The sequence below is a fragment of the Vombatus ursinus genome, unplaced genomic scaffold (genome assembly GCF_900497805.2).
Source record: "Vombatus ursinus unplaced genomic scaffold, bare-nosed wombat genome assembly UNPS02006874.1, whole genome shotgun sequence".
In the NCBI taxonomy this organism is placed as follows: Eukaryota; Metazoa; Chordata; class Mammalia; order Diprotodontia; family Vombatidae; genus Vombatus; species Vombatus ursinus.
The window spans coordinates 4662565-4688974 of NW_020946652.1; the positions used below are offsets into that span (position 1 = coordinate 4662565).

The 26410-nt window shown below is 39.9% G+C and overlaps 1 protein-coding gene across 1 annotated transcript in view; it reads right to left on the minus strand.

Annotated features, from left to right (window-relative positions):
• FGF12 (fibroblast growth factor 12) overlaps positions 1–26410 on the minus strand; it is a 232616-nt gene that overhangs the window by 151731 nt on the left and 54475 nt on the right. Inside the window, exon 3 of the mRNA XM_027848835.1 lies at positions 8631–8734. Coding sequence (XP_027704636.1) covers positions 8631–8734 — 104 coding nt within the window. The remainder of the gene's footprint in view (positions 1–8630; positions 8735–26410) is intronic.

The following is a 26410-nucleotide window of genomic DNA, read 5'->3' on the forward strand; positions in this document are numbered from 1 at the left end:
GCTCATCTTTGTGAGTTAAAATCCAGCCTCAGAATAGTTGTGTGACCCTGGGCAAGTCACTCAACACTGTTTGCTTCAGTTCCTCATCTGTAAAGTGAGCTGGAGAAGGAAATGGCAAACCACTCCAGTATCTTTGCCAAGAAAAGGCCAAATAGAGTCACGAAGAGTCAGGCACAACTGAACAATGATAAATGCTTGTTTACTTTGCTTGACTTGACTTGATATAGAGTAAAGGGAGCTAAAGCTGTAGCAAGAAGTTCCAAGCCTCCCTCAGATGCTCACCAAGTCATCAGAGCACGAGCGCTTTGCATGCTAAGCTCTCAGAGGCTCAGTTCTCCATCTCTACTCCGTAAGTAATCAGCCCCATATTCCCCACCACCCAGGTTTGTTGTGAGGAGCAAATAAGATAATATATGCAAAATACTTCATAAACCCTGATGTTTTATATAAATATAAGCTATTAATATTTATAAATTAGAAGCATTTTACACCCCTATTTTTGGATGAACATAAGTACACAGCATCAAGAGAAAGGCCTTTGTCTTTAGGGTGTAAGTAGACAGGGAACCCACTGAACTGATCGCCAGGAAATCAAGGATCTTGGCTGGAAACCAAAAGCCAGGCAGCACTTCTGAAGGGTGGAGAGTACAGAAGACTCTGAGGCCTGAGGTTAGAGGAGAAGTCACAAAGAGAAAGGCCCAGAGCAATTATTGTCCCAAAACTCGAGAAAGTCTGCTACATTTAAAGGTAATCCACTCACTGCCTCTAGTAAATGCTACACAGGCTAACCCTCCTGGGTGGACTGAAAGAGACCCCACTCTGGTTCCCTTACAACCAGCTTCTCTTTTCAGATTCAATTATTTCTGCGGATGACAGAACATCAAGGGCAACCTTGATGATCCCAGAGTCAGCCCACTAGAGGCAGAAAAACATATTTGAGGCAATTTACAGAGAGGAGATATAGATAGATAGATAGAAAAATAGACAGACAGACAGACAGACAGACAGACAGACAGACAGACAGACAGACAGACAGACAGATAGATAGATAGATAGATAGATAGATAGATAGATAGATAGATGGATAGATGGATAGATAGATAGATGTATATCCTTAGTCTTTCAGAGTTGGTGGTTATCCTGACAAGCATGTGGGTTTCCAGAAGACCATATAGGATCTTGGTTCAGATCCTGCTTTGTTGCTCATATATGTGACCTTGTGCAAGTAACTTTACCTCCCTGGGCCTCAATTTTCCTCATCTGAAAAATGAAAGGGTTAGTCCAAATGGCCTCTAATGTCCTGTCCAGCTCTATAGCTATGATACTAAGAGCCTTCCACAACTTCAAGACACAGTTTCCAAAAATAGCAGTGATGCCTCAAATAGTCCATATGACAAAATATAAATCTCTCAACTACACATCTAGAAGCTGCCACAATCTTGTCCCTATCTTCCTTATCAGACTCATTCTATTTACACACAATTCAATCCATTTCAATACATACCAAGTAATTTTGAGCCAAAGGGCATCACTTACTTCCTGTTGCCCAGCTGCTGATTTCATTTCCTCTCTCCTGTCTTCTGTCTACATACTACGTCTCCGGGGGCATCCATCATATTTGGGAAAAACTCCTTTCTCAACCTCTGCTATTTGGAATCCTTAGATTCCTTAAAGGTTCATTTCAGCTGTCACTTTAGCTGCTCATTGAGGTCAAGGACTGTAATTTTTGTCTATTGGTGACTGAAACATAATGCTCTGCACATAGAAGGTGTTGGCGAAATGTTTGTTCAGTTGAATTGGTGACTTGAATTGGGTCAAGTGGAGCCTATACAAAGGTATGAGCAGTCTATGAGTGATTAACTCAGAAGGCTAGTGTAAATGGCACCATCAAGGATGGGCAGATGGGGAAGAAAAATGAGCTACATTTGTCATAAGGAGTCAAGAGGCCTCCATGCAGACTGGAGAAGAATATGGATGAGAATGACATTGTAAGAGAAAGGCTTTTGGGTGTGGCGATCCCACACCAATGAGATCACAGCTTTCCAAGCTTCTCCAGGCCTTAGGTTTCTCATCTATAGTTTCAATTATGATCCCATGATCTGACAATTATACTTAGTATTTTCTGTGGTTTTGCAAAGTGCGTTCTTTGAGCCAATCATGAAAGTAACCAGCATTTACCTCTGAGCAGGATGAAGCTTCCACCCACTCCAAGGCCATCTCAGAGCTAAAAGAAGATCTTTCTTTTCTGTCACATTGCTAGTTGGGAGGTAGGATAATCCTTCACAATAATATTGGTCCTTTTTTGCATTTCAATGATAATAAGGAAACATTACTCTCATAAAAGATTCTGAGAAGCATGCCTCTCTGGCAGGGAAAATTGGCAACCTATGCCTTTTGATGTGTCTCTTGATAGAAATGAAAGAGAGAGAACTGAAATACAACTCGTTCCATGCTCCTGGATTACAAATACCCTTGCCCTTCATAGTTAAGAATTGCTTCTTACAGATACCTACTCTGGTAAAAATGAATGCCCCAAAGTTGGCATTTAAACCCAAATAGCTGTTTGATTGAAACTCTATCTGAAGAGAAACCTTAGAAAATAATTACATAAGGCATTATGAACAAAATAGGATCTTGCTCAGGGCCATTACATGGCCATTTAATTTGGTACTTGTTATCATGGAAAGCCCCAAAACTATTTGGCATAGATCACACAAAAACTCAACCCTTAGACTTTGCAGTCTTTGTCGTGGTCTAGTCAGGGTGCCAAAGGTCCAGGCCACTGCTGATCTGTTATTCAAGGAAAGAAAATAATCAAAATTTCACTTTAATAACAAAAATTAAGTAGAAGACCAGTTTGTAAATCTCAATTTTTCATCAGACCCTTTTCTCCTCAACTTCCTTCTCTTCCATTTCCCCCCACCCACCATTATGTATTGATTTTCTTGGATTGGAATCTATACCCTCTCCAAAGAAAGGTTTCCTTTTTACGTACACAGGGTATCCTGCCTCAGAATTTTACTTTTTTGAATCAAGTGAGAATGGACGGGTGATCCAAAGCTCGAAGGATGGAAATCACCCTTTACCAAAATAGCTGACTGCCCAGGGTTCCAGTGCAGTTCCCAGTGGCCTGACATGCCACCTCCCTTGTGCTTCCCTCTCTGCCCTTCTCTCTGAGTCACCACATTGCCTATAGCTAGTTCCTTCTAGAATTCCTTTCTGGGGGCTTCCCACTCCTGCTGATAGCAACTCCTCCTCTGCAGTCTGGGCCATAAACATGGCTTTCTTGTGCTCATCTCTGATTCATGATAGATGGAGACTGATTTCCAAACTTCAGTGGAAATCTTGCTTATTTTCTTATCACCCACATCACTCAATATTATTTTCCTCTCCCTGCTCCTGACATAAATTCTGTCAAACTCAAAATCGCCCTAGTGGTAAATACATTCATGTTTAAAGGAACACCATCAACAAGGCAAACTCTAGTTATGTTTGTGGTAGGAGCATCTGGCTGATGGGTTGGGGAGGGGAAGCAAAATAATGACTTCTACTAGGCCACAAGATGGTCTTTGGTTGGAAATATAAACTATAGTTCACTTCAATAAAGTCCTAACACTATCATGAGCAAATAAACTGCATTGTATGCTCAATAAGAACAAAGAATCCATTTGAGAAATCTGGCTCAAGCTGTTGTACTCAGACTGAGGCTCTTAAAAAGATGGCCCAGAAGCATAAGCAGCACTGAAAGCATGATCTGGGAGTCCAGCTCTGGGCAGCCATTCACAGGATTGATTGCTTCAAAAATGGCTCAAGTCCAAACCCCAATACAATCATCACAAACTTATTACTTTTACAAAACATTTGATAAAAGCTCTTTGATACTATCTGATGAAAATAATGATGCCAATAACAGCAGTAGAATTGACTTCTGCAAAAATAATGGGATTTTTATTTGGTAGTGATTTAGAAGGAAAATGGAGTTCTAGAAACTCTAAACCCCTTGGTTGAGGAAAAAAATTATATCAATATTTGCTCTTTCCTTCCTTCCTTCCTTCATTCCTTCCTTCCTTCTTTCCTTCATCCTTCATTCTTTTCCTCCTACTCTCCCTCCTCCCTTCCTTCATTTTTCTCCCTTCTTTCCTCCCTCCCTCCCTTCTTCCTTTCTTCTTTCTTTCTTTCTTTCCTTTCCTTCCTTCTTCCATCCTTTCTTTTCTCTTCCCTTCCTCCCTGCCTTCTTCCTTTTCTTTACTTCTTTCCATCTCTGCTTCTTTTTTTTCTTCCTTCCTCTCTTCTGCACCCCTTTATGTCCTCCTTCAATTTTATCCTTTCTCCATCTTCCTCTTCCTTCCCCTTTTCTTCACTTCCAATGCTCCCATTACTGATGTTAATCTTCTTGGATTAAAATCAGTACCCTCTTCAAAGAGAGGTTTTCTTTCAATGGGCAAAGGTTGCCTTGTCAAGAAAGAAGAAAAAAAAAGTATATGCCTAAAAGTTGGGAAGTACCCAATTAGAGTAGATTATTCCTTATGGGGTTAGGTAAGGGGACAAAGAAGAACCTGATGCCTATGATATAGCCAGAGCCTTTTGGGGAGGACAGCAAGGTCATTGATCCAGAAATGTTTTTTTTTTTTCTCACTGCCTGGATATTTCAATGAAAGACGCTGGGTAATGTTCTGGAGTGTTCACCTTCCATTCTAATTTCTAGTCTTAACAGATCTATATCTACTACTCTTCCTGGTCTCAACTCCAAAGAACAAGATACCCTTCCGGGATAAGCTCATCACTTCCTCCCAGGATAAACTCATCACTTCTAAACTCACCACCATGGTGCTAACTCGAGCCTTGATGTCACTCTCCTTCAGCATCCTCTCCTCTTTGATTATAAAGCTTGAGGGTAGAGTACCAAATTCCTCCCAATGCTTTCCTTTACAGAAGATTGAACCCATATGCTCAGATCACTGCACTGTTCAGCTGCTGGTGTTCTTGGTTTCAATTCCATGGAACAATTTACTCCCATGATACCTTGCATTCTATGACACAGGAAAGAATTACAATCTTGCAATTAACAAAAGCCATTTGTAAAATGGTCTTTCTGCCTCCATCTCCCCCATTAGACTATCCTCCCCTCAGCTGCCAAACTGATTTGTAAATACTGGTGGCTCCCTATCACCTCCAGGATTAAATATGAACTCCTTTTGGCATTTACAGCTGCCCTTCCTAACATGACCTTTTCCTCTATTTCCAGTCTTCTTATACTTGACTCCCTCTATGAACTCTACTGTCCAGCTACCCTGGGCTTCTTGCTGATTTCCTCACACAATCCACCACCCTCCTCTCTTCCCTTGAGCTGGCTATCCCCATGCCTGCAATGCTCTCCCTCCTTTTACCTTCCTAGACTTTTTTTCAAGACTCAATTCAAATCTGACCTCCTAACTCAGGCCCTCCCAGGTGTCTAGGGCCTTGCCTCCCCTTTCAATGCTTTCCCTCTGAGATTTCCTTCCTTCTACTCTGCAGATACCATGGATGCACCAAGTTATTTACTTGCTGTCTCCTCCATTAGAAGGCTAGCTCCTTGAAGACATGGATTGTGTTTTTTATTTACTTTTTTTCCACCTTTCTTTGTATCCTCAGCACTTAGAATAATGTACAGAATATAATAAGAGCTTAATAAATGTGTGTTAACTAGCCTAGTGACAAACACAAATGAGTTGTTGCTTGGACTTCACTCCAGCCATCAGCCTGTAATCCTGTGAGCATAAGTTTTTGCCCACCCACATTTCAAGAAATTCAGTTTTAAAGACCAGACCTTAACTCACTATAATCCTTCCTTCCACCTCTTTACTCTGCATGCAAAAACCCATCTAACCAATGCATTCCCAAATGCTATGACTTTCAAGATCATTCAAAACCAACTTCTACGCATGCATTGAACCATTGTGACAAGGTGTTCAAGTCCAGCCTTTCAGTTCAGAAGCCATCTGAGTATCCTGAAATATAGCCCTTCCTTCCCCCTCTCATTCTCCAAAGGTGACCCCAATGATGTCATGTTTTGGGAATTAAAGGAAGAATCTTTTTGGTAACCAGGAGATGTCACATCGGTGAAGTATGAAGCCTTTCTTAACATCAATGCCTTTCATTTTAAGTAGACCCAAAATATAAAAACCTAGATTCATCAGGTAGATGAACAATAAGGTTATCCACCATTCACATTACAAAGGATTCTTCCCTGCCTGAAGGGTTATCAGGCTCTGCCTTGTTCTTCATTCTGACACTGCTTTTCTTGGACTGCTAGCAAGATCACTGGATTTATGGTCAGAGAATCTCAGCTACTTATGCCCATTATGAACCTGACCTCTCTTTGTGCCTCAGTTTCCATGGTCTCAACTGTAAAATGAGGCAATTAAACTGTTTTCCACAAGGTCTTCTCTAGCTCCAGATCTTATGATTCTAGTCTACACTTTCTACCTCCTTTTTTCTTCCTTTCAAGTTTGGAGGCCAAACACCAGTTTGGACGTTTGTGCTCAGATCCACCTCCTACTTGTTTGTTAACTCTGTCCAGATCTGTCCTAAGGACACTGAAGCCAGACAGCCTACCAGAAACTTAACCACAAAGCCTTTGCCTGATATTATCTGACAGCCCAGTCTCTGACTTCTCCTTTTCCTTCTCCATTTAAGGCACTTTACATAACCACCTCAAAGTGACCAAATTGTCCCTGCCTTCCACTGCCCCCCTTCTTAGGAGCTCCTTCTTCCTTCTGGCCTAGCCCTTTGATGTCTTTGCAAGATTTTGCTCTCCACGCCTCACTCATGGATTGGCCCAACCAGACTTATCAGGCTTATTGCCCATCAGGTTTGACAGTGCCCTGAAGTCAGTAGAAACACCTAGTCAGGCTTTCATTTAGGATAGGTGCCTGTTCATTCACAGCTGCCTTCTCTATAGCTTCCTGTTATAACCTGAGCACCTAGTTGCCCACTTGCATTTCAGATATGATTTCATTTACAAACTTTTTTTTTTCCTAAACAAATCAGCAGCACAAAGTTACTTACCCAGGTGAGTGATGAACTTGGAAATAGACTAAATTTAGATGTCATTGGAAAAATGCCAATGTTAGGCCTTTGATTTTAGACTTGATCGATGATTTCAAAAAAATCATTCACAGGTTGTCAAAAGGCTTTATCAGAATGTGGTGGCTGCAATATACATAGCCCTTGCTTTCTGGATCATGGATTGATTTGTCATGACTTCCCTCTGAAGGACCATACCCCAAGATCACCATAACAAAAGTGTTTTGTTATATTTTAGTGTTGTTTCATTGTTGATTTGGTTTCATTTTTAAATACACTAAAGGCAAAGTTATTGTCCCCCAACTAGAGTCATGTCAAGCTTTTGTCTTTTGTTTTGTCTTTCTTCCTTTAGTTTGATTTAGTCTCATGTAATTAGAATGTGTGCAACTGTTGTAATCGGACACATTTTGAATGAAAGTCTACAGTTTCAAATGAATGCTAAGGAGCATAAATCTATCTTTAGATTCTACCTTGGAAAATGGGTGTATGCACACCTGAATTACAGAGTCTGATTCTGCATGTGTGCTGTAGAAAAAAATGATAAAGTTTTCTGGTTAATTTAATTAGATGAGTGAGGTTGGCCAACAAACAAATGTGCAACTGAAATCCATTTATTCAAAATAACCACAAAGGCAAACAAGACCTATTTAATGATAAATTTGGAGTCTAGTGAATTCTAATGATTTCCTCTAATAAATTTGAAATCTTTACTGAGATTGGCTACATTTAAAGTTGAATTGGTAAGGAGTGATATTCACTAAGTGAAAATAAAAAAAATTGAAACAAGGCAAAGCCCCTTTTCAGAAGATTTTTTTTAGAAGCTCACTGCATGTAAGATAACAAATTTCCAAGGTTGAACCTAGTACATTTTATTTTTCCAGCATATTTCAGAAGTGAGTCCCCTCAAGAGAATGTACTGTTATCAGTGTAAGTCAGAGCTATGATAGGTACTTTCTAAATTTGCTCAATAGATGCCCAAGGAACAGTCTCTGTTTGGGGAGAAGCTAGTTTGATTCTAAGTCAAAATTTTCTAATAGACAATAAAACATGGACTTCCTCCTTGAACCTCATACAGAGAAGTTGAAACCGTGAGAGAGACTCAAAAGCTTAACTTGCCCCAGTCGCAGTGACAAGAGTAACATGGGAGAAAAAAAAAACAGTGAGCCCAGTATCTGAATATGAAAGAAGAAGAGAAAGAAAGAAACAGTTTCTTTTTTGGGAAGGACCAGGAGACATGTTTCAATGGAGTACTTGACCTTCCTCAATGAGCAGATATTGATCCTTGTCCCAGGCCCCAAAGTCATCATATGAATAGAAAAGTATACATTATATTTTAATACGATGGTATGTCATTGTTGATTAGTCTATGAACACTTTTACAGGCTTATAACCAAGTATACAGAGAAAGGAACTTCTGAAACAAATTGGTACCAATGATGTTTCATGAAATTAAACAATGACTAACATTTCCAACATCCAAAGTTTCTATTTTTGTTTGTTTTTAACTTCAGATACTGGGATGTCTTCTTCTCACCATCAAGGAAAAAACACTGAATGGTACTTACGGAGCTGTAGAGATACCCTTCTCCATTCATTGCAACATAGAGGCTGGCTTTCACTCCCTGGATTGCCACAACCCGGAGTCCCACAGGGATTAGGTTGAAAAGGGCTGAGAAAGATAAATAGAAAGAAAGAAAAGAAAAGAAAATGGCAGATGAACATTCAACATCCCTCACTCAACAAATAATCAATAAGCCTTCATTAACCAATGACTATACATTAATCCTGGGGTGGAGTGTAGAAAGAAAAAAAAAGGAAAGTGAATAGTTCCTGTACTCATAATGCTTACAGTGCATGCAGGGAAGACAATGTGCAAATACATAGGAATATATACTGCTATTTGAAGGGAAAGGGGCTGGAGTGGCTAATCAGGGAAAATCTCATATACAAGGTGAGGTCCAATAAGATAATGTATGTAAAGTGCTTAGCACAATTCCTGACATTTAGTAGGCATTAAATAAATGCTAGCTATCATCATCATCACCATCATGGATGTCATAATTATTGTTCTAAGGTAGCTCTTCAGCTGAGACTTCAAGAAGTAAATGTCTTCTGAGAAATGGAGGTGAGGCTGAATACCAGGCATGTGATCCAGCTAGTACAAAGTCACAGCAAGGAGAAATGGATTGTGATGTGTGAGAAACATCTATACTTCCAGTTTGTCTGGAGCAGCATGCATGTACGAGGGTCTAAAGCTATGGGCCGTGCAGCCAGAAAAGAATGCTGGGCCACGTCGTGAAAAGCAAAATGTAAATGTGAGGCTGAGGCATTTATAGCCAATCATAGAGGAAGCACAGAGTCACCAGGGCTTAGGGCGTCCTGGAGAGCTAAAGATGGAAGAAATGTGAAGGAGAGAAATGTCTTTTCATACCTGGGAAAATTAACTACAAGACTGTTCAAAAAAAAAAAAGAGGAAAGTACATTGGAAATTAAAACCATCCTTACAAAGGGTGCAGGAAATGTTAATGATGGACAGTTCTAGATGGACAGAAAACTGAATGCCAAAGTCCAGAGACCTGCTTTCTTTCTTGTCACAAAGAGCATTTTTCCCAGGAGGAGCAAAATAGATCATAATAATATTGACCCAAAATGAAATAATAAATAAATAATAATAATAACAATAATAATTAATAAATAAAGAGGGAAATTACTTAGAAAGTATCTGAGAGATTCTTCTGAGTAGGAATATTAAAACTAATACATATAATGTGACACTTTCTGATTTACAAAGTCCTCCCTCCCAACTACTCTGGGAGGCAGCTGCTTATATCATTATTATCCCATCGCAGAGATGAGCAAAGTGAGCAGAGAGGTATATAGTTTAATATAATCACAACTCAAGTGGCCCAGACAGGATTTGAATCCAGACATTTGGACCACATGTCTTATACTAATTTCCATACATTATAAAGAAATGAAGACAACTACACAGGGAGGATGAGGAGAAAGAAGGAAGAAAGAAGAGCAGGAGAAGAAAGGAGGAGGAGGATGGAGATGAGGAAAAAAGAAAAGAGGAGAGAAGAAGAAAGAAAAAGAGGAGGGGAAGAAGGAGAAGGAAAAGACACAGGGAGAGGAGAAATAAGTGAAGGAGACAGAGAAAGAAGAAAAGAAGAAGGAGGAAGAAGAGGAGGAGAAAGGGAGGGAAGGAGTGAGGGAAGGAGGAAGGAAAGAAGGAAGAAAGGAAAAGAAGAAAGAAAAAGAAAGAGACAGAGAGAAAGGAAGGAAGAAAGGAAGAAAGAAAGAAAGAAAGAAAGAAAGAAAGAAAGAAAGAAAGAAAGAAAGAAGTAACCCTGTAAAAGTCAAAGTTACTCTATCTCACAACCAATTGGTCAGGAGGGAGTTCAGCTTCCTTGTCTCGTTGGCATGCTGGGCTGGGCTAGGCTGAGCTGGGTTGGTTTGACCACACTCTACACTTTCTGTAGGCCATTTGAAGAATAACCGGGGAGATGGGCCTAGGGCTTAAGCCTGAGGTTGTGGAAGCCCTTCACGTGGGTGAAGTCATCTAGAATGAGAGATCTGCACCTGTAGTTTCAGTGGTGCTGGTCTAACCTGACTAAGACACTGGTGCATCCACAGCTTCCTGAACTCATGAGGACTCACTCAACACCTTCATTCCCGTGAAAAACTTACTAATCAGAAACTTCTTTGATTTCTAGGCCACCAATATTCTGTGACAATCTCTAATGCCCTGAGCTTTGCACTTGGCAGTATTGAGGATGCCCCAAATGTCTACAACGTGTTCTCTGTCCTCAAAGACCCTGCAATCTGGTGAAGAATAAGAGCTGGCAGAACATATCATTTACAAAAGGCTTTACACACATGACCTCATAAATTCCTTACAATAACCCTGGAGCATATAGAGCAGGGTACAACAGGTATTAATACCTCTACTTTACAGATTAGGAAATAGACTCAGAGGGGTTGTGACATACTCATGGTCACAAAATGAGTCAGCAGAAAAGACAAGGTTTAAACCAATTTTCTCCCACCTCACACTTCTGAGTTTTTCTCAATTTGAGTTCAAAAGATGGAGAAATTAATGTGGGCTCTCATAACCCCATAGTCCCTTGATCCTGATTTAATTATGTTCTGAAATTTATGGAAAAGTCTTTGAAAGTAGGGTAAGATTCAGTATGAGAGATCATTGAACCTGAGAAAGCAAATTATCATAGACCAACTTCCTCATGATGTTAGATGTTTCTGGAGCACAGAGGCCCAAGGAAAACACACACAAGTCTCACCTTCCTGGCTGTCTTCCTAGAACTGGCCAACAGGCTAATAGTTGCAAACATAGAAGAGAAAATACCCAAGGATTCCATAACACTATAGTTTTGCTGCTTTGCTGAAAACAAGATCCTGCTGGCATCTCTTTCATGACCCACCCTTTGGATTCAAGTTCTAAGAGGGGCCATCCAAAGTAAAAATATTTTGCACTTCAGTGAGCACTAGATCTGTGAGTTCCATGCCAGTCCTATGAATTTTCTCATAGCAATGGCCCAATTTTCTGCCTCTTTCCCATGATTCAGTGGAACTGATTTATCCAATATGTTAATATAAGAAATGTTTCATGGAAGAAATAATTGGAGGGATTTGAAGGCTTCTTTGTGATGGCGTCACTGGAATTAGAGAATTGGGAATGGGAAGCATCCCACCTACCCAGGAGGCAGCATAACTAAACCAGTGGGGGGAAAGGTGTTTGACACACCGGGGGATATCCAGAGACCTGCTTTACTGAAATATTTCACTCCTATTGGGGTCTTGTGGAGACTAAGGTCTTTGAACAAGGTAGACTCTAAACAGATCCCAAAGGCCAGGCTAACATGGTGGCCTTTGCTGATGGATGGTGGGCAGGGAGTGAAATATAAAGATAACCACAGACCAATTGGGATTACATTTTTCCACTCATTTTTATTTTCTACTCAGTGTCTGCAAAATTCAGTCACCTTCCCTGGAGAAATGCCACAGGAATTGGGGGGGGGGATCAAAAATAAATACAAACAAGGACATAATTTAAATGGAGTATCTTCTGAGTAATAAATAAAGAAATAAACACATGTACACATATTGAGAAAAGGGCACCAAGACCATTTGTTCATGGTCAAAGTAAATAGCTTGCTATCAGAAAGAGGACTCCTGAAAAACATCACTAGCTGCATGGGATTAGCCTGATGAATATTCACCACTGCTTTACTAGGAATGTGTTACCTTTGCTAATAATGAAATAACATCTGTAAAGTGCTTTAAAAAAGCTTACAATGCTATGGAAATGCTAGCTATTATTATTTTAATCACCACATTTTATTATTGTAGAAATGATCAGGGTTAATGGGGGAAAAACACAAGGTGGTGTAGCATGGAGAATGATGGATTTGGAGACAATCAATAAACATTTGTTAAGGGCCTACTATGTGCCAGGCACTGTATAAGCACTGAGGATACAAAAAGGGGCAAAAAAACAGTCCCTGCCTTCATGGAGCTTACAACTAATGGGGGAGTCAGCAAATCCTTGGTTTGAATCTTGCCTCAGACACTCACTAGCGGTACTGTGCTATTCGCTTCCTATCTCTGGTCTTCAAAATCTATATAAATCTATAAAATGAGGGGTTTGGACTTGATGGAGCCCAAGGGCTTTCCCTGCTCTAAATCAGTTGTCCTATAATTTATGGCAAAGCAGGAGACTCTGTTTCCCAAGTCATGTTCTTATTCCCAATGTTCATTTCTATTCCAGATACTTGAAAGCAACTAAGTGACATTCAAGCAGTGACTCCTTTTCTTCCCTTATTAATTCATGAGTTAAACAGGCAGACCTGACTTGTCCAAATATTCATCGAGTCATCTTTTCATATGCTATGCTCACCTGTGATGCTGTGGGATCCATGCCCACATTGGGGAAATTCCATTCAGGAAGTGTCAACCAGTTATCTGTATAGTCTAAAGCTTCCTTTCTGTACATCAATCCTGGCTTCCTGATATCTGTCTAAAATGGGCATATTTCAGCTAAGGAACAGCTGCTCTGATTGACTTACTTAGAGAAGGCTAGAAATCTATGTCCAAAGTTTGTGGAGGACTTTCAAATAAGATAAGATAAATAATAAAATAAGATTAGAACTTGCAAATGAATGCTGTACCTTAGTGTCTCTGATAAAGCACAAGGGGAACAAAAAGAAAAACAGCTAACTCAGTTTCCCATTCTTAAGTCATAATTCAGGGCATGTCCTCAATGACCAGTTCATGAACTCTCTGAGAGCTCAGATCAGATGCCAAACCACCACTGACTTGTCTGGACTTTGCCTATTCACAGAGCCAGAATACCACTTCTTCTCCATGACTTTTCTTTCATGAGTGGATGAGATTTAATATGCTGGTCCCTTAGTGGTATTGCTCTAAGAATTAAAAGATAACTCTTTGCACTAAGTAATAGACATCTTGACTATTTATTTCTGGTTTCAATCCACTCCTCCCTTTGCCTCCTTCTTCCAGAGTCAGCCCTTGGGACTCCTAACATAAATGAAGGGAGTTGGTATTTAAAGGTGAAAACTGTCCTTGCCAATTGCACAGAAAGACATTTCTGGCTGAATGGACTGGAAAAGACAATTCAGTGGAACAGGATAATTGAAGCCCAAAGTGCATGCCTCAAGACTGGCTAAGTGAAGGTTTCCTTGGACACATGGTCAGAGACTCACACATTTAAGGAAATCGACAGAGAGAGAGCACGTTCCCAGGGAGCTTTGCCCATGTGAGTGAGGGTTGTGAGTAAACTGCTAAGCCCGGCAAAGGAAAGAGGGAGATGCTGTGAAAGTCTGATGTGACAGGAGAGTGAGAATGCCCTCCGGAGTGTGGAGGAGTGTGGAGGAGTGTGGGGGGAGTGTGGGGCTGGAGGAAGGCTGTTGGGAGGCAGAGCCATCTGAGGAGGAGGAGGGCAGGCACTTGGGAATGTGCCTCACAAAAGATGAAAGACACAGAATGATTCATTCTAGGAGGGAAAAGGTAGAGTTCTTTCTCTGGATTAAGACTTCACTTATTCTTTTGTTTAGCTTGATGGTGCAACAACAAAAAAAAAAGATGGCCACTTGGCATGAGATTTACTGCTCAGATATTATTTCCTTTGGATCACAGAAGTCTGTCAGCACAAGCATACCACAGTCCATCAGCCAAAAGCCATGAACGGAGACCCAATCGATGCTGCCAGTGACCTCTGGGAATGGGCGCCTCTCCTTGTCCCCATCTATAAAACTGGGAATATGAATGATGACCTTTTCTCCCTCTTACTTGTTGTGATGAACAATAATAGTGGGGGCCTTTTTTTCTAGGTGGGTTCAGATGCTAATCATCCCCTTTCACCTAAAAGAATTGATCCCAGAGAAATGCAGGTGTATCCCTACTGCCATAGTGAGATAACTTTGAAAAACAGACCGCTCTGTCCTCCCTGGTAAAATCCCAGATATATGAAAAATAAATTATGGAGGAATTCAAGTACACTAATGGTTCTCTTTTTCTTTTATCATTGTATTCATTTATATTGTCATTAGCAGCTATAAGGCACTATCTTTGTCAATTCTAGTTTCAATTGGCCGCCTTACATACATGTCATATGCATCATGTCTAGATGACGACAATGAATTGTTTTCCTTCCCTTTTTGTCAGAGAAGTGGGGAAAAAGTGAGCCTCTCCAAATCTGGCAACTGTTCCAGGTGGAGTCACAAGGTAGAGGGGGAGGAAAAGAAGCAATATTTATTATTATTATTATTATTATTATTATTATTACTATTATTATTATTATTACTATTACTACTACTACTACTACTACTAGCATTTATATTGTTACTGTTGTACATTAGGCACTTTACAAATATCACATTTTATCCTCAAAATAAGCCAGGAATGTAGGTGCTAAAGCAAGCAGTGTTTAAGTTACTCACCCAGGGTCACAAATCTAGTCATTGTCAAAGGCTGGATTTTAACACAAATCTTCCTGACTCCAAGACCAATGTTCTAGCCACTGAGATACCTAGCTGCCATATTTGTGAGCAGATTATTAAAGTGCAGTACAGTGAAACTACTTTTAGCAGTTGGAGCAAGGTCTCATGAAGGAAATAGGATCTGAACTGTGGTGAGAAAGAAACTTGATAGTCTGTCAGCTGGATGAAGGAGGGAACACAAAGAAGCCATGTGAGACCACTTAGGCAAAGGCATGGAGGTGAGAAATGGAATGATTTGTCCAGAAAAAAACAGGCATGTTTGATTGGAACAGAGAATGTTGGAAGGGGAATGTAATGAATAAAGCTGAGAAAGTAAATGGGAACCAGGTTATGGAAATTCCCAACTTAAATGCCCAACTGAGGCTTTTCTCTTTTATCCTAGAAGTAATAAGGGGACGCTGGACAAAAAAGTCATCTTGGTGGCCTTGAGGAAGAAGCTTTAAGTCCGTATTTCAGGATATCTGTTTTGTACTTTACTGGAAAATAGAAAGAAGAGGAAAAAGACTGGAGATGGTGAAACCAATTAGAAGTTGATGGTACTGTAGGATGAAGATAGTAAGGTTCTGAACAATGGGACAGAGGTTGTCTGAATGGAAATAAGTGAACAGAGATGTTGGTGATGAAGAATGTACAAGTTTCAGCAACTAATTAGGATATGTATGGGGGGGGTGAGTTAAGTGAGAATAAAGAGTCAAGAATAACTCCAAAACCATAAAATTGGGTGACCAGGGTGATGGTTGTGCCATCAACAGAAGTGCAAACCATTGTGGAGTGGGATGGGTTTGGGAAGGGGGATGGGGATTAAACAGTGCAAAAAAGTATTTAGTTGGATTTAGTCTGAATGTGAACTTTATTATTAGCTGAGAGACCTTGGGAAAGTCACCTAATCTTCCTGAGACTCAATTCTTCATCTGTAAAATGAGGGACTTTAACTAAATGTTCTTTAATGTCCCTTCCAATTCTAAGCATACAATATCATGATAATGAGTTATATTCTGGATGTGTTTATTTTGACGCACCTAGGGAATATACTACCTTTCCGTTGAATTTGTCTGTAACTTCTCTCCATCAATTGTGCCAGGTGATTCCTGTTACACCTTCTTCATTCCCCTCCATTCAAAAAAAAAGTTGGGGGTGGGGGAGGAGAGCAACGTACAGCACTAAGTACCATCGAGCTGACATCCACCAGAAAGCCAAGCTTCCCTGTGACTCAGAATGTGCAACATCATTATCATCCCAACTCAGTTCTAATGAACAAGTCCCTGGATAGAGAACGACAGCTTGTGAACAGGAAAATAGAAAGACTGGTATAGTTCTAATTTCCATGTTTGTTTCCTAGAACCAACAGCACATCTTTCCAATCATTTTACAGTTGACTCTTCCACATGAACTTGACGATCAGGCCAATCTGATGTACTTGCTGTTCCTTACCAAGGAGATGCTGTCATTTCTCTTGGTGTCTGCCATGAATGCCTGGAATTTTCTCCCTTCCAAGCTCCAACTTTTATAATTCCTACTTATCATTAAGACTCAAGTTGAACTTTCTCTCTTCTAGGACATGACCCCTCTAGGATTACCATCCATCTACTCTGTATTTCTCCTGCATGCTCTGTATCATGTATTAGAGGATAAGCTGCTTGAGGGCAGAGACCATTATGGCTTCTTTGCATCATCAGTGATTAGCACAGATTAAAGTTCATGAATTTTAGATAGATTGATTAGATTGATTCATTGAAAGTATACACACACACACACACACACACACACACACACACACACACACACATGAGCATAAAGAGAATTGGATGTATAAACCTTGCCCACACAATCTCATGCTTTAATGAACATTCTTCAAAGTATTCCACAATGTAAAGGATTCTTCCATGAGTCTTTTAAAAAAAAATGCTCAGTAATAATGAAAATAGCATTTGAATCCAAAACATCTTAGTTAAAAAAGTAAAATGGCCACTAGGTCACTCCCTGAAAGCTGATCCCTTCTTAAAATAATATTTGTATTGTAGATGGTGAACAACTATCTACTAATTAGTTTTTCCCCTATATTTATGGGAGCCCTTTTTTGACCCCTCCTCAAATGTGAGGGTCACTTATTTTTAATTCCTTAGGGGCTTTCAGCAAGAGGGAAATGTTTCTAGACTCCCAAAAGGAAATGTTCATGGAAATGGGGGTACTTATCTAGGAATAAAGAGAGGAAGCAAAGTTTTTACTCATATTTTAGTTATGTTTGTTCTTAATATCTGGAATTCACTTTCTTAGACAATGTACAGAAAAAAAATGCTTTAGTCTGAGTGTATTATAATTCTAGAGGATAACAATGGTGTATTAAGCACTAAACTAGAAAAAAGTTTAAAAAAAACTAATGAAATTCCTAAAGTTTTTGATATAATTTTGACTCCAGACTATCAATTTCAACATATCTACTCAATTAGACAATTTTTTTTTGCAAAAATCACCATCATCCCAATAAATAAATAAAATAGTCATTTATTTTCTCCAATAGATTGACCACTGGCAGGAATGGCTATTCAGGATCCATGTGACAACAGAACTCTCCTGATTTAAAATAGGCATTGTGACTAATCAATAAAAACTATTTACAAAGTACCTACTATGTTATGGGGACTATGAGAAGCACTGGGGATATAATGACCCAAATAAACTATTCCTGTCTTCCAGGAGTATATAATCTTTCAGGGAGACAAGGAACTTCTATACCCATGAATATATGCAAAATAAACCCAAGGGAAAGGGGGTGGGCTTTACTGGAAGCTAGGTAGAATCAGGAGAGGATATATGTGGGAAGTTGCATTTGAGCTGAGCTTTGAGGGAAAATATGCCTTTGGGGGCAGCAAGGTGGCGCAGTGGATAGAGCACCAGCCCTGAAGTCAGGACGACCTGAGTTCAAATCCGGCCTCAGATCAAACACTTGACAGGTACTAACTGTGTGACCCTGGGCAAGTCACTTAACCCCAATTGCTGGAAAAAAAAGAAAAGAAAAGAAAATATGCCTTTTAAGAGGCCAAAATGAGAATAGGCTGCATTTCAAACTCAAAGGGAAGTCTATACAGGGACACAGAGATGGGAGATCATAGGTCATGATAAGTCATGTTAGTAACAAGGAATAACAAGCAGGCCAGTTTGGTTGGACCATAGTACATGAATACATATGTTATATGAGAAGCTTGAGTGGCTTTGTCGGAATCAGGTTTTGAAAGTCCTTGAAAGTTAAAGAGATAAGTTTATGGAAATCATCTACAAGGGGTTTATTAAATCATCAATAAGGGTTTCCTTGGAGAGTCATATAACTTAATTAAAATAGCTGACATTTCTGCAGCACTTAATATGACCAGTCACTCTACTAAGCCCTTCAAAGTTCTTATCTTTTTTGATTTCCATAACAAGCCTGCAAGGTAGATGCTATTTCCATCCGCATTAGTCCAATGAGTAAACTGAGGCCAGCAGAGCTTAAGTGACCTGCCCAAGGTCAGACATCTAGCAAGTGTCTGAGGTCTGATTTGAATTCAGCTCTTCCTGACTCCAGGTCCAGCGCAACCTTTATTACTTGTCTGTTGTTGTTTTTTTTTTTTTTAATTATGAAATACAGTTGAAATTCATTGTAATTCAATTCAATAACTACTTATTCAACACTTATAATGTGCAAGGAAAACAAAACTGAAATAGCACCTGCCCTCAAGGAACTTACATTCTACTTGGTTGAGGAAACCAACAGACACACAGATGAGCAAATATAATTTATATAGAGTCTTAACAAGAGGAGAGGGTGACAAAGGCCCTTTCACAAAGCTGTGAAAGTGCTGTTTTTCTGGGCGGTAGTATATAAAAGCCCATCTCTGCCAGATATTTTGCAGAAGTCTGACTGCTTGCATAATTAAAAAGTCAACTTCTAAGTGATTCTGATTTTTTTCTTTAAACTGAAAAATGAAGCATCTCACAATAGATAATGAGAGCAAATGACTGTCATCATTCATCCTCTGCAGTCAATTTGTCTCCAAGAGAAGCCTTGTCTCATAGTCTTTTTAAAGGATGCATTCCAAAGCACAGGTATAAGGTCATGAGATCAAAGAGCAAAAAATTCTCCAAAGTGATTGATCAAAGTTTGGAAAAATGTGTCCTTTTGACCTCCACTGGATGAGACCTATTCCATTCCTCCTGCTTTCCCAGAATGTTCTGTTGGATCAAGTCATCCTGCCATCTGCCTTGCTGCTGACCCTCTACTCAACTGGTAGTCAGCCCACCCTATGAACTAGACTAAGGCACTCAACTTTGGAACTCCACTCTGGAGCTGAGTAATCCTGATTAGTAGGTCAATGTAAACTCCCCTAACCCCCTGTCTCTACTGACAACAAACCAGGTTTCCAACTCATCCAATCTAGACATTTTGTCATTTGCCTTGGTGCTGATAGCTGTAATTGTCCCACCCCCTCCAACCTCCATGTTTTTTGCTACTCTAAGAATAATAATGGAAGTAAGAGTTTGATTGCTTCTGGACAGGGTGGGACAAGAGTAACCTTTGGCTCCAGGAACCATTTCTACGGTTCTTCATTCTCTTCCTTAACTGCCACCCATCCCCCACATATTGTCTCCTACTATTAGAATGTGAGCACCTAGAAGCAGGGATGCTATCACTTTTGTCTTTTTATCTCCAGCCCCTATCATAGTGTCTTGTACAGAATAAATACTAAACAAATGAATTATTCATTGAATGTCCTTGTAAAATTAAAATAAAAAGAAACTCTAGAGATGGAAAACAAGTAGCTATAGAAAAGGACAGAAATATGGACACAGAAAGGCACATCAAGGCCTTCTGAGGGCTTTTGAAGCACACACACAATGCAGAGGACGGTCACAAATCATTACTCCTTTACAGCTTTTTTTTTTTTGGCCATGGGTGGGTGGTGGGTAGGAAGGGAGCAATGGTAGAAAAGAAGGCAGATACATCCATGGGTTAGCAAGGTAGAGACTTCAAAAGCCACAGATATTTCTAGACTCAAATTTTCAGTTCAGGGTAAATATGTTTTAAAAATTCTATAGTGATTTTGCACCTTCCATAAACAAGCAGCTTAATGGGCTTGGACATGTGCCTAGCAAGCTTTGTACTTTCTTAAATTTTTTAATCAAAAGAAGGAAGCACTTTTATGACCATGAAGCAGCACCTCAAGGCTGGGTGCACAGCGATAACCTGCAAGGTCGTGGAAAAGCTAAGCAGTGAGCACAAGAGCCCCTGTGTTCAGATTGCAGGCTTTGAAAGGCCCAGTTTTCCATTCAAGACATACATCTGAATAATTTTCCAGTTTATTTACCTCATACCTTGGTGTTACTTGAATGCTTTCTACCTGGGTTTCTTCATCGGTAAATAAGAGAGTTAGGTTGCAGAAAAACTAAAGACCTGCTTTAGCTTCAATGTCTATCATTTCTCTGGTCCCTACAATCTATCCTGCAGGGAGCTGTCAGATTCTTCTTACAAAAGTACCAAGTTGGCACATTTCATCACCACCTTCCTAGAAGAGAACTACCCTTTTTTCAAATTAAATTTTATTTTAAGTTTCAAATTCTCTCCTTCCCCCCTACCCTTCCCCATCCACTGAGAAGGCAAGAAAAACAAAGTCCATTACAAATGTAGATTGCCCAAAAATATTTTTTGTTAGCCCTGTTTGAATTTTTAAAGAAAGAAAGAAAAAAAAAGGTAAAAGAAGAAAATGTGCTCCATTGTGCATCTGATTCCTCAGCTCTCTGTCTGGACTTGGGCAACATATTTCTTCATGAGTCCTACCTAGCTGTAGTTGCTCAATGTGCTGATCTCAGTGCCTAAATCCTTCAAAGTTGATTACCTTTACAACATTGTTGTCCTTCTATAAATTGTTCTCCCGGTTCTGCTCACTTCATTTTGTATCAGTTCATATAAGTCACCCAAGGCTTTTCTGCAACCTCATTCAGCATTTCTTTGAGGATGATAGGATTTTATTGCATTCACACACCACAAAATTTTTTAGAACACTAGAGTCAGGAAGGCCTAGATTAACTTTCTCCCTTAGTGGCTACATGATCATGCACAACTCACTTATTTTCTAAGCCTTGGATACCTTTTCTGTAAAATCAGGGGATTTATTGGCTTCTGAGTTTCCTTTCAGCTCTAAATCTATGGCTTTATCATCTGTAGAATAAATAATAAGGTCGGGGACCTTAATAACCTGTCTCTGCCTTAACCTCTCCAAATATATTTTGTAATGCTTGTTTACAGGAACTATTATTTCCAGCTCAATTATTCTATTCATCACTATTCCATACATACAAAAATGTCATTTGCATTTCTGAGAGGGTACCACACATTTTGAGGTTATTCTGTTCTTTTTTCTTATTAATTTGAGAAAAAGGGGCCTTCCACCCCCATCATCAGCAACACCAACTGCTACCTGTGAGCAAGTTAAGACAAGAACCCTAGGAACAAGAGTCCCCAACCTCAAGACCACAAAGCCATTGTCCCTTACCCTTCTGGGTGAGGGAAATATCATGCTCTCCATCACCAACACTAACCACCCATTGGCTGCAGCACAAACTACCTGGCTTTGACAATCCCCTCCCCGACCATCACCCCAGGAAACAACCCTTGCAGACATATGAGCCACCTGCCTTTTTGGTGGTGCTGTTGTGGCCTGCCCCTTCAGTAGCCACAGGCAATGAAGACGATGGCCAAAGCCAAAGTCCTTGGTTCCATCAAATGCTTCAACATTAGTAAATGAGGTGGAGTTAGCCTTGGAAATAGCATGACCTTCTGCCTTATTACTCTGATCTCGGGTCCACTGGTGCTTTCCTCTGGACTTGAAAATAAAATCTTGTGTGACCTTTTGAGAACAGGGCATAACTGGTTTTTCTATTTGTATCCCCTGTGCTTAACACAGCAATTTTGCACATCATAGGCACAAAAGAAATGTTGTTGTTTTCATTTATTCAATCATTTTCAAGAAGTCTTTAATTAAACCATGTGCTGGATGGCAGAAATGACTTGATAAAGTTCCTTTTTCTAGCAGAGTTCTGGGCACACAAAAGGTAGCCCATAGTTTATACGTGGTATATACATTATATACATATATATATATAAAATGTCATGTGTATGCAAGAAGCTTAAAATGTTAGCTTTTTGAAGACAAGAACCATTTTTGTTTGATTCTTCAGTGCTAATGCAGTATCAGAACTGTCATGATAGAAGTTCAATGTTTGGTTTATTTGTTTTGTTTTAAACTGAATTGAACAGAGCAGAACATATGTTCTATCCCCCAGGGTACATAAGGACAGAACTGGGCACGTAGGGAAGGCTCAACAAACACTTTATGAAATGATCACCAAGCAGCTGAGGAGCCATCAGAATGATGGCTCCTACTGGTAATAAATGGGATATTCTCTTTATATTGCTATAAAGAGAAGATCTCAGATAGAAATAATGAGAAGTATGCTGTGCTGTCAAGTTCAAATAATAATATGGAGTGCCCAGATCATGTCTATACAGACAGATTTTGACACAAATGTTTGTGCTTCCCTTTCAGTACTAGCAACAGCAAATGCATGGCACCATCTCTCGTCATATTTTGGCTGGATGTTCAATCAAATGTCCCTGTACTTGGGATTCTTAATCTTTTAAATACATAGATACAAACTCCACAACCCATCCAAAATAAGGTGGGACTTCAGATAACATGAGATTTTACACACACACATACACACATGTGTATGAGCACATAGATGTATATGTATCATGTATGTGTATATCTTCTTGTTTGCTGTTCAATTGTTTCAGTCATGTCTGACTCTTCACGACCTTATTTGGGGTTTTCTTCACAAAGATACTAGGTACTAGAGTAGTTTCCATTTCCTTCTCCAGCTCATTTTACAGATAAGGAAACTGAGGCAAACAGGGTTAAGTGACTTGCCAAGGGTCACACAGCTAGTAAGTCTCTGAGGCCAGATTTAAATTCAGGTCTTCCTGACTCCAAGTCCAGCATTCTATCCATTGCCCATGTATGTGTGCATATGTATATTTACAGCTTTACTTTAAAAAAGATGAATCCTCATTACCACTTGGAATGTTAAACTTGCTCTACGGTATTTTTCTTTTTGAAAGTAAACCAGCCTGGCACATCCACATGATGTGGCGACCTTGGGATTCAGGAGAATTCAGAGCAGCATCACTAACAAAAGCAAAAACTGTTACTTTTTGGAAACAGGGTTCATGCATAAAGATCACTTGGTTTCATCTCAGTCCTGTCAGGATCACAGAGAAAGTTACCAGGTCACCAAGTGTCAGAACAAAAAGTGAGCTGAGAGCAATCACTGTCCAGCCAGTTGTTCTCATTTATGCTCAAAAGTTGCATTCCATCTCCTCATGTCTACGTGGCACCCAGGGGCCAGAAGGCATGATGGGTAGAGCTGGTCTACAGGTCAGGAAGACCTAGATTTGGATCCTGCCTCTGACACGTCCTAGCTCCATGAGCCTGGCTAGGGAACTTAACCTCTCAGTGCACTTGGTGTCTCCCAAAGACTACAAACATCAGTGAAGGGGCTCATCTGCATTGGCAGAGGGACATTGCTCACCTTGGAGTTCCCTGTACCAATGGAATCACAAGTCTAGTTTTTATCCCTTATTTGACATATATTGTATATTTATAGACCTGTTTGCATGTGTACCCCACCCCTGCCCCCTCCAACCAGAATGTAAGTTCCTGGATGTCAAGAGTGACTTTGGTTTCTTTTGTGTACCCCCTGGTTACATACACACTAGAATAAGACTCAGAGAAACACACTAAGGGCTAACCCTAACCCTAACCCAAGCCACTCAACTGTCCACGCAGTGGCCTTGCTAAGATGCCACACTATCTCTCCCATCTAGCCAATGTTGGGCACAATTCTATTTTACGTTAAGGTTAATTTTGAGGGAGGGTGGAAAGAATGCTGGGGAAGGAAATGGCAAACTACTCCAGTATCTTTGCCAAGAAAACACCAAAAGGAGTGACCAAGAATCAGACATGACTGAATGACTGAACAACAACAAAGCAAAGAATGCTGAATTAGAGTCTCCAGTCCTGTGTCTGAAACCCTGCTCTGCCACTTTGCTGTGTCTTGAGCCCAGGCAGTCAGCCTCTCTGGACCTTGTTTTCCCCAAGTGTAAAACGAAGGGTTTGGGCTCAATGACTTTGAAGTGCCCATCTACCTCTGGCTCTGTGATGTTATGATCAGGATTTAATGACCCACCAAGGCTAAGCATAGGATGGAGACAAGCATGGTGTCAATTCCTTGTGGCAGGTATCTTATGGGTCACCAAAGCCCCTCCTTCATCTGGGCATAACTCCGAGCTTTCTCAGTGGACACATAGCCTGGCCCAAAGAATGCTGATTCCTATTATTGCCTCACCTTCATGTCACATTAGAACAGAGATGGACCTTAAAGAGCAGCCAGACTAGTAAGACCCTCGTGTGAATGGGTCAGCACCAAGGCCAGTTCATATCCACTGGCTGGCTCCTTCCCTTCCTAATGACCTTTCCCATTTATTCCAACATTAAAAAAATTGATGGGAAGTTTGGCCATTCAGCTTCCTTTAATAATAAAGGTTATGGGTCCCCATTGGACACTTAACAATATCATTTACATACTTGCAAAGAATGATAATGCAAAGGGGAGTCTGTGGAGAAGTATTTCTAATCACAAACTATTACAAAGGACAGGGTGTCCTGTAGTTTTCACTAACTCAAAATGTCCAAAAGTCAAATCATTCTCTTACCCAAAAATTCTTCTCTACTTCAAAACACCCCAAATGCTATCAAGGTCTCTACCATCTTCCCAGTTAATGAGGCTTTTAGGCTCTCTGGAATCCTTGATTCCTCATTCAAGCTCTCCCCATGTATAGGATCTGTTTCCAATGCTTGGCATTTTGACCTTCATGTTTCTTTTATGCATCCCTTTCTCTGCATTCTTTACCTCTTGTCTGGACCACCACAATTATCCTGGAAGTTTTCTTCCTGCCTCACTTCTCTCTCTACTCTAATCTCTTTCATTCAACTGTCAAAGTGATTTTTATGCCCTGTGTCACCTTCTCCCATCATAATTTCCTATTACTTCATAAACCAAAAAACATCATCTGGCTGTTATTTAAAGTTTTTTTATAATTTCACTTCTTCCTAATTTTTCTATCTTCATAGGCATAATCCCCATTCATACACCCTAGGATTTGTCTACACTTTTCTCTTTATGGTCTCTCATACAAGATTCTCCATCTCCCATTTCCAACTTTTTTTTTATTGGCTTAATACCTGGAATACTAGCTTCCTCACTTCCCTTTTACCTTTATTCCAGTCCCAGATCAAAACTCACCTTCTGTAGGAGGTCTTTTCCACTCCCCACCCCACCATGATGTAAGTGTCAGCCCCTCTAAGCCTTGAGTTAGGAAATTATCATCCACACTCTGTCAAACTCTGTCACTGCTCCTAACCTTAATTCCATTTCTAACCCAAGTTTTACATGTAACCCTGCTTCTAATCCCTGATTCCATTGTGCATACATAAGTGTGTGGAAGGGGTGTGGGTGTAGATGTATGTGTATACACACACATTGTACTGAGTATTCATGTTTGTATCTCTCATTATAATGTTCCTTTATTTATTTTCTCACATTTCTTTGTTTCTGCAGGATTTAGCACTGTACCTGGGACATAGTAAATCCTTAATAAATGCTTTTTGACTAATTGACTAACCAAGAGTATTTAAGCCAACTTTCCCAGTGCTTAAGTGGTCAAAGAATATGAACCAATAGTCATCAAAAGAAGAACAGCAAACCACTAACAGTATTAAGAAATACTACATTGAGAAGACAAATGAAAATCAAAACAAAGTGAAATTTCACCTTCCACACCCTAAACAATGGCAGAAGTGACAAAAATATAGAAATGGGAAACACTGAAGAGAATACAGAAAGAAAAATACTCTAACATACTTTTAATGGAGCGTGGAATTGGTCCAAATATTCTCCAAAGCAACTCAGAACTATCATTAAAAATCATCAAAATCTATGCTCTTCTACCAAGAGCACACAACTAAGCACATACCTGGAGAAGGCTAAAGAAAGAAAGAAAGATTCTGAATACACACCAATGTACGTAACAACATTTTTCTGTGCTTGGGTGATAACAAAGTATTGGAAATAAAATACTTTTTTGATTGTGAATGGAAAAATCAATGTAAGGCATAACTTTAGGTAGTTCTGAAGGCTTAGTAGTTAGATATGTG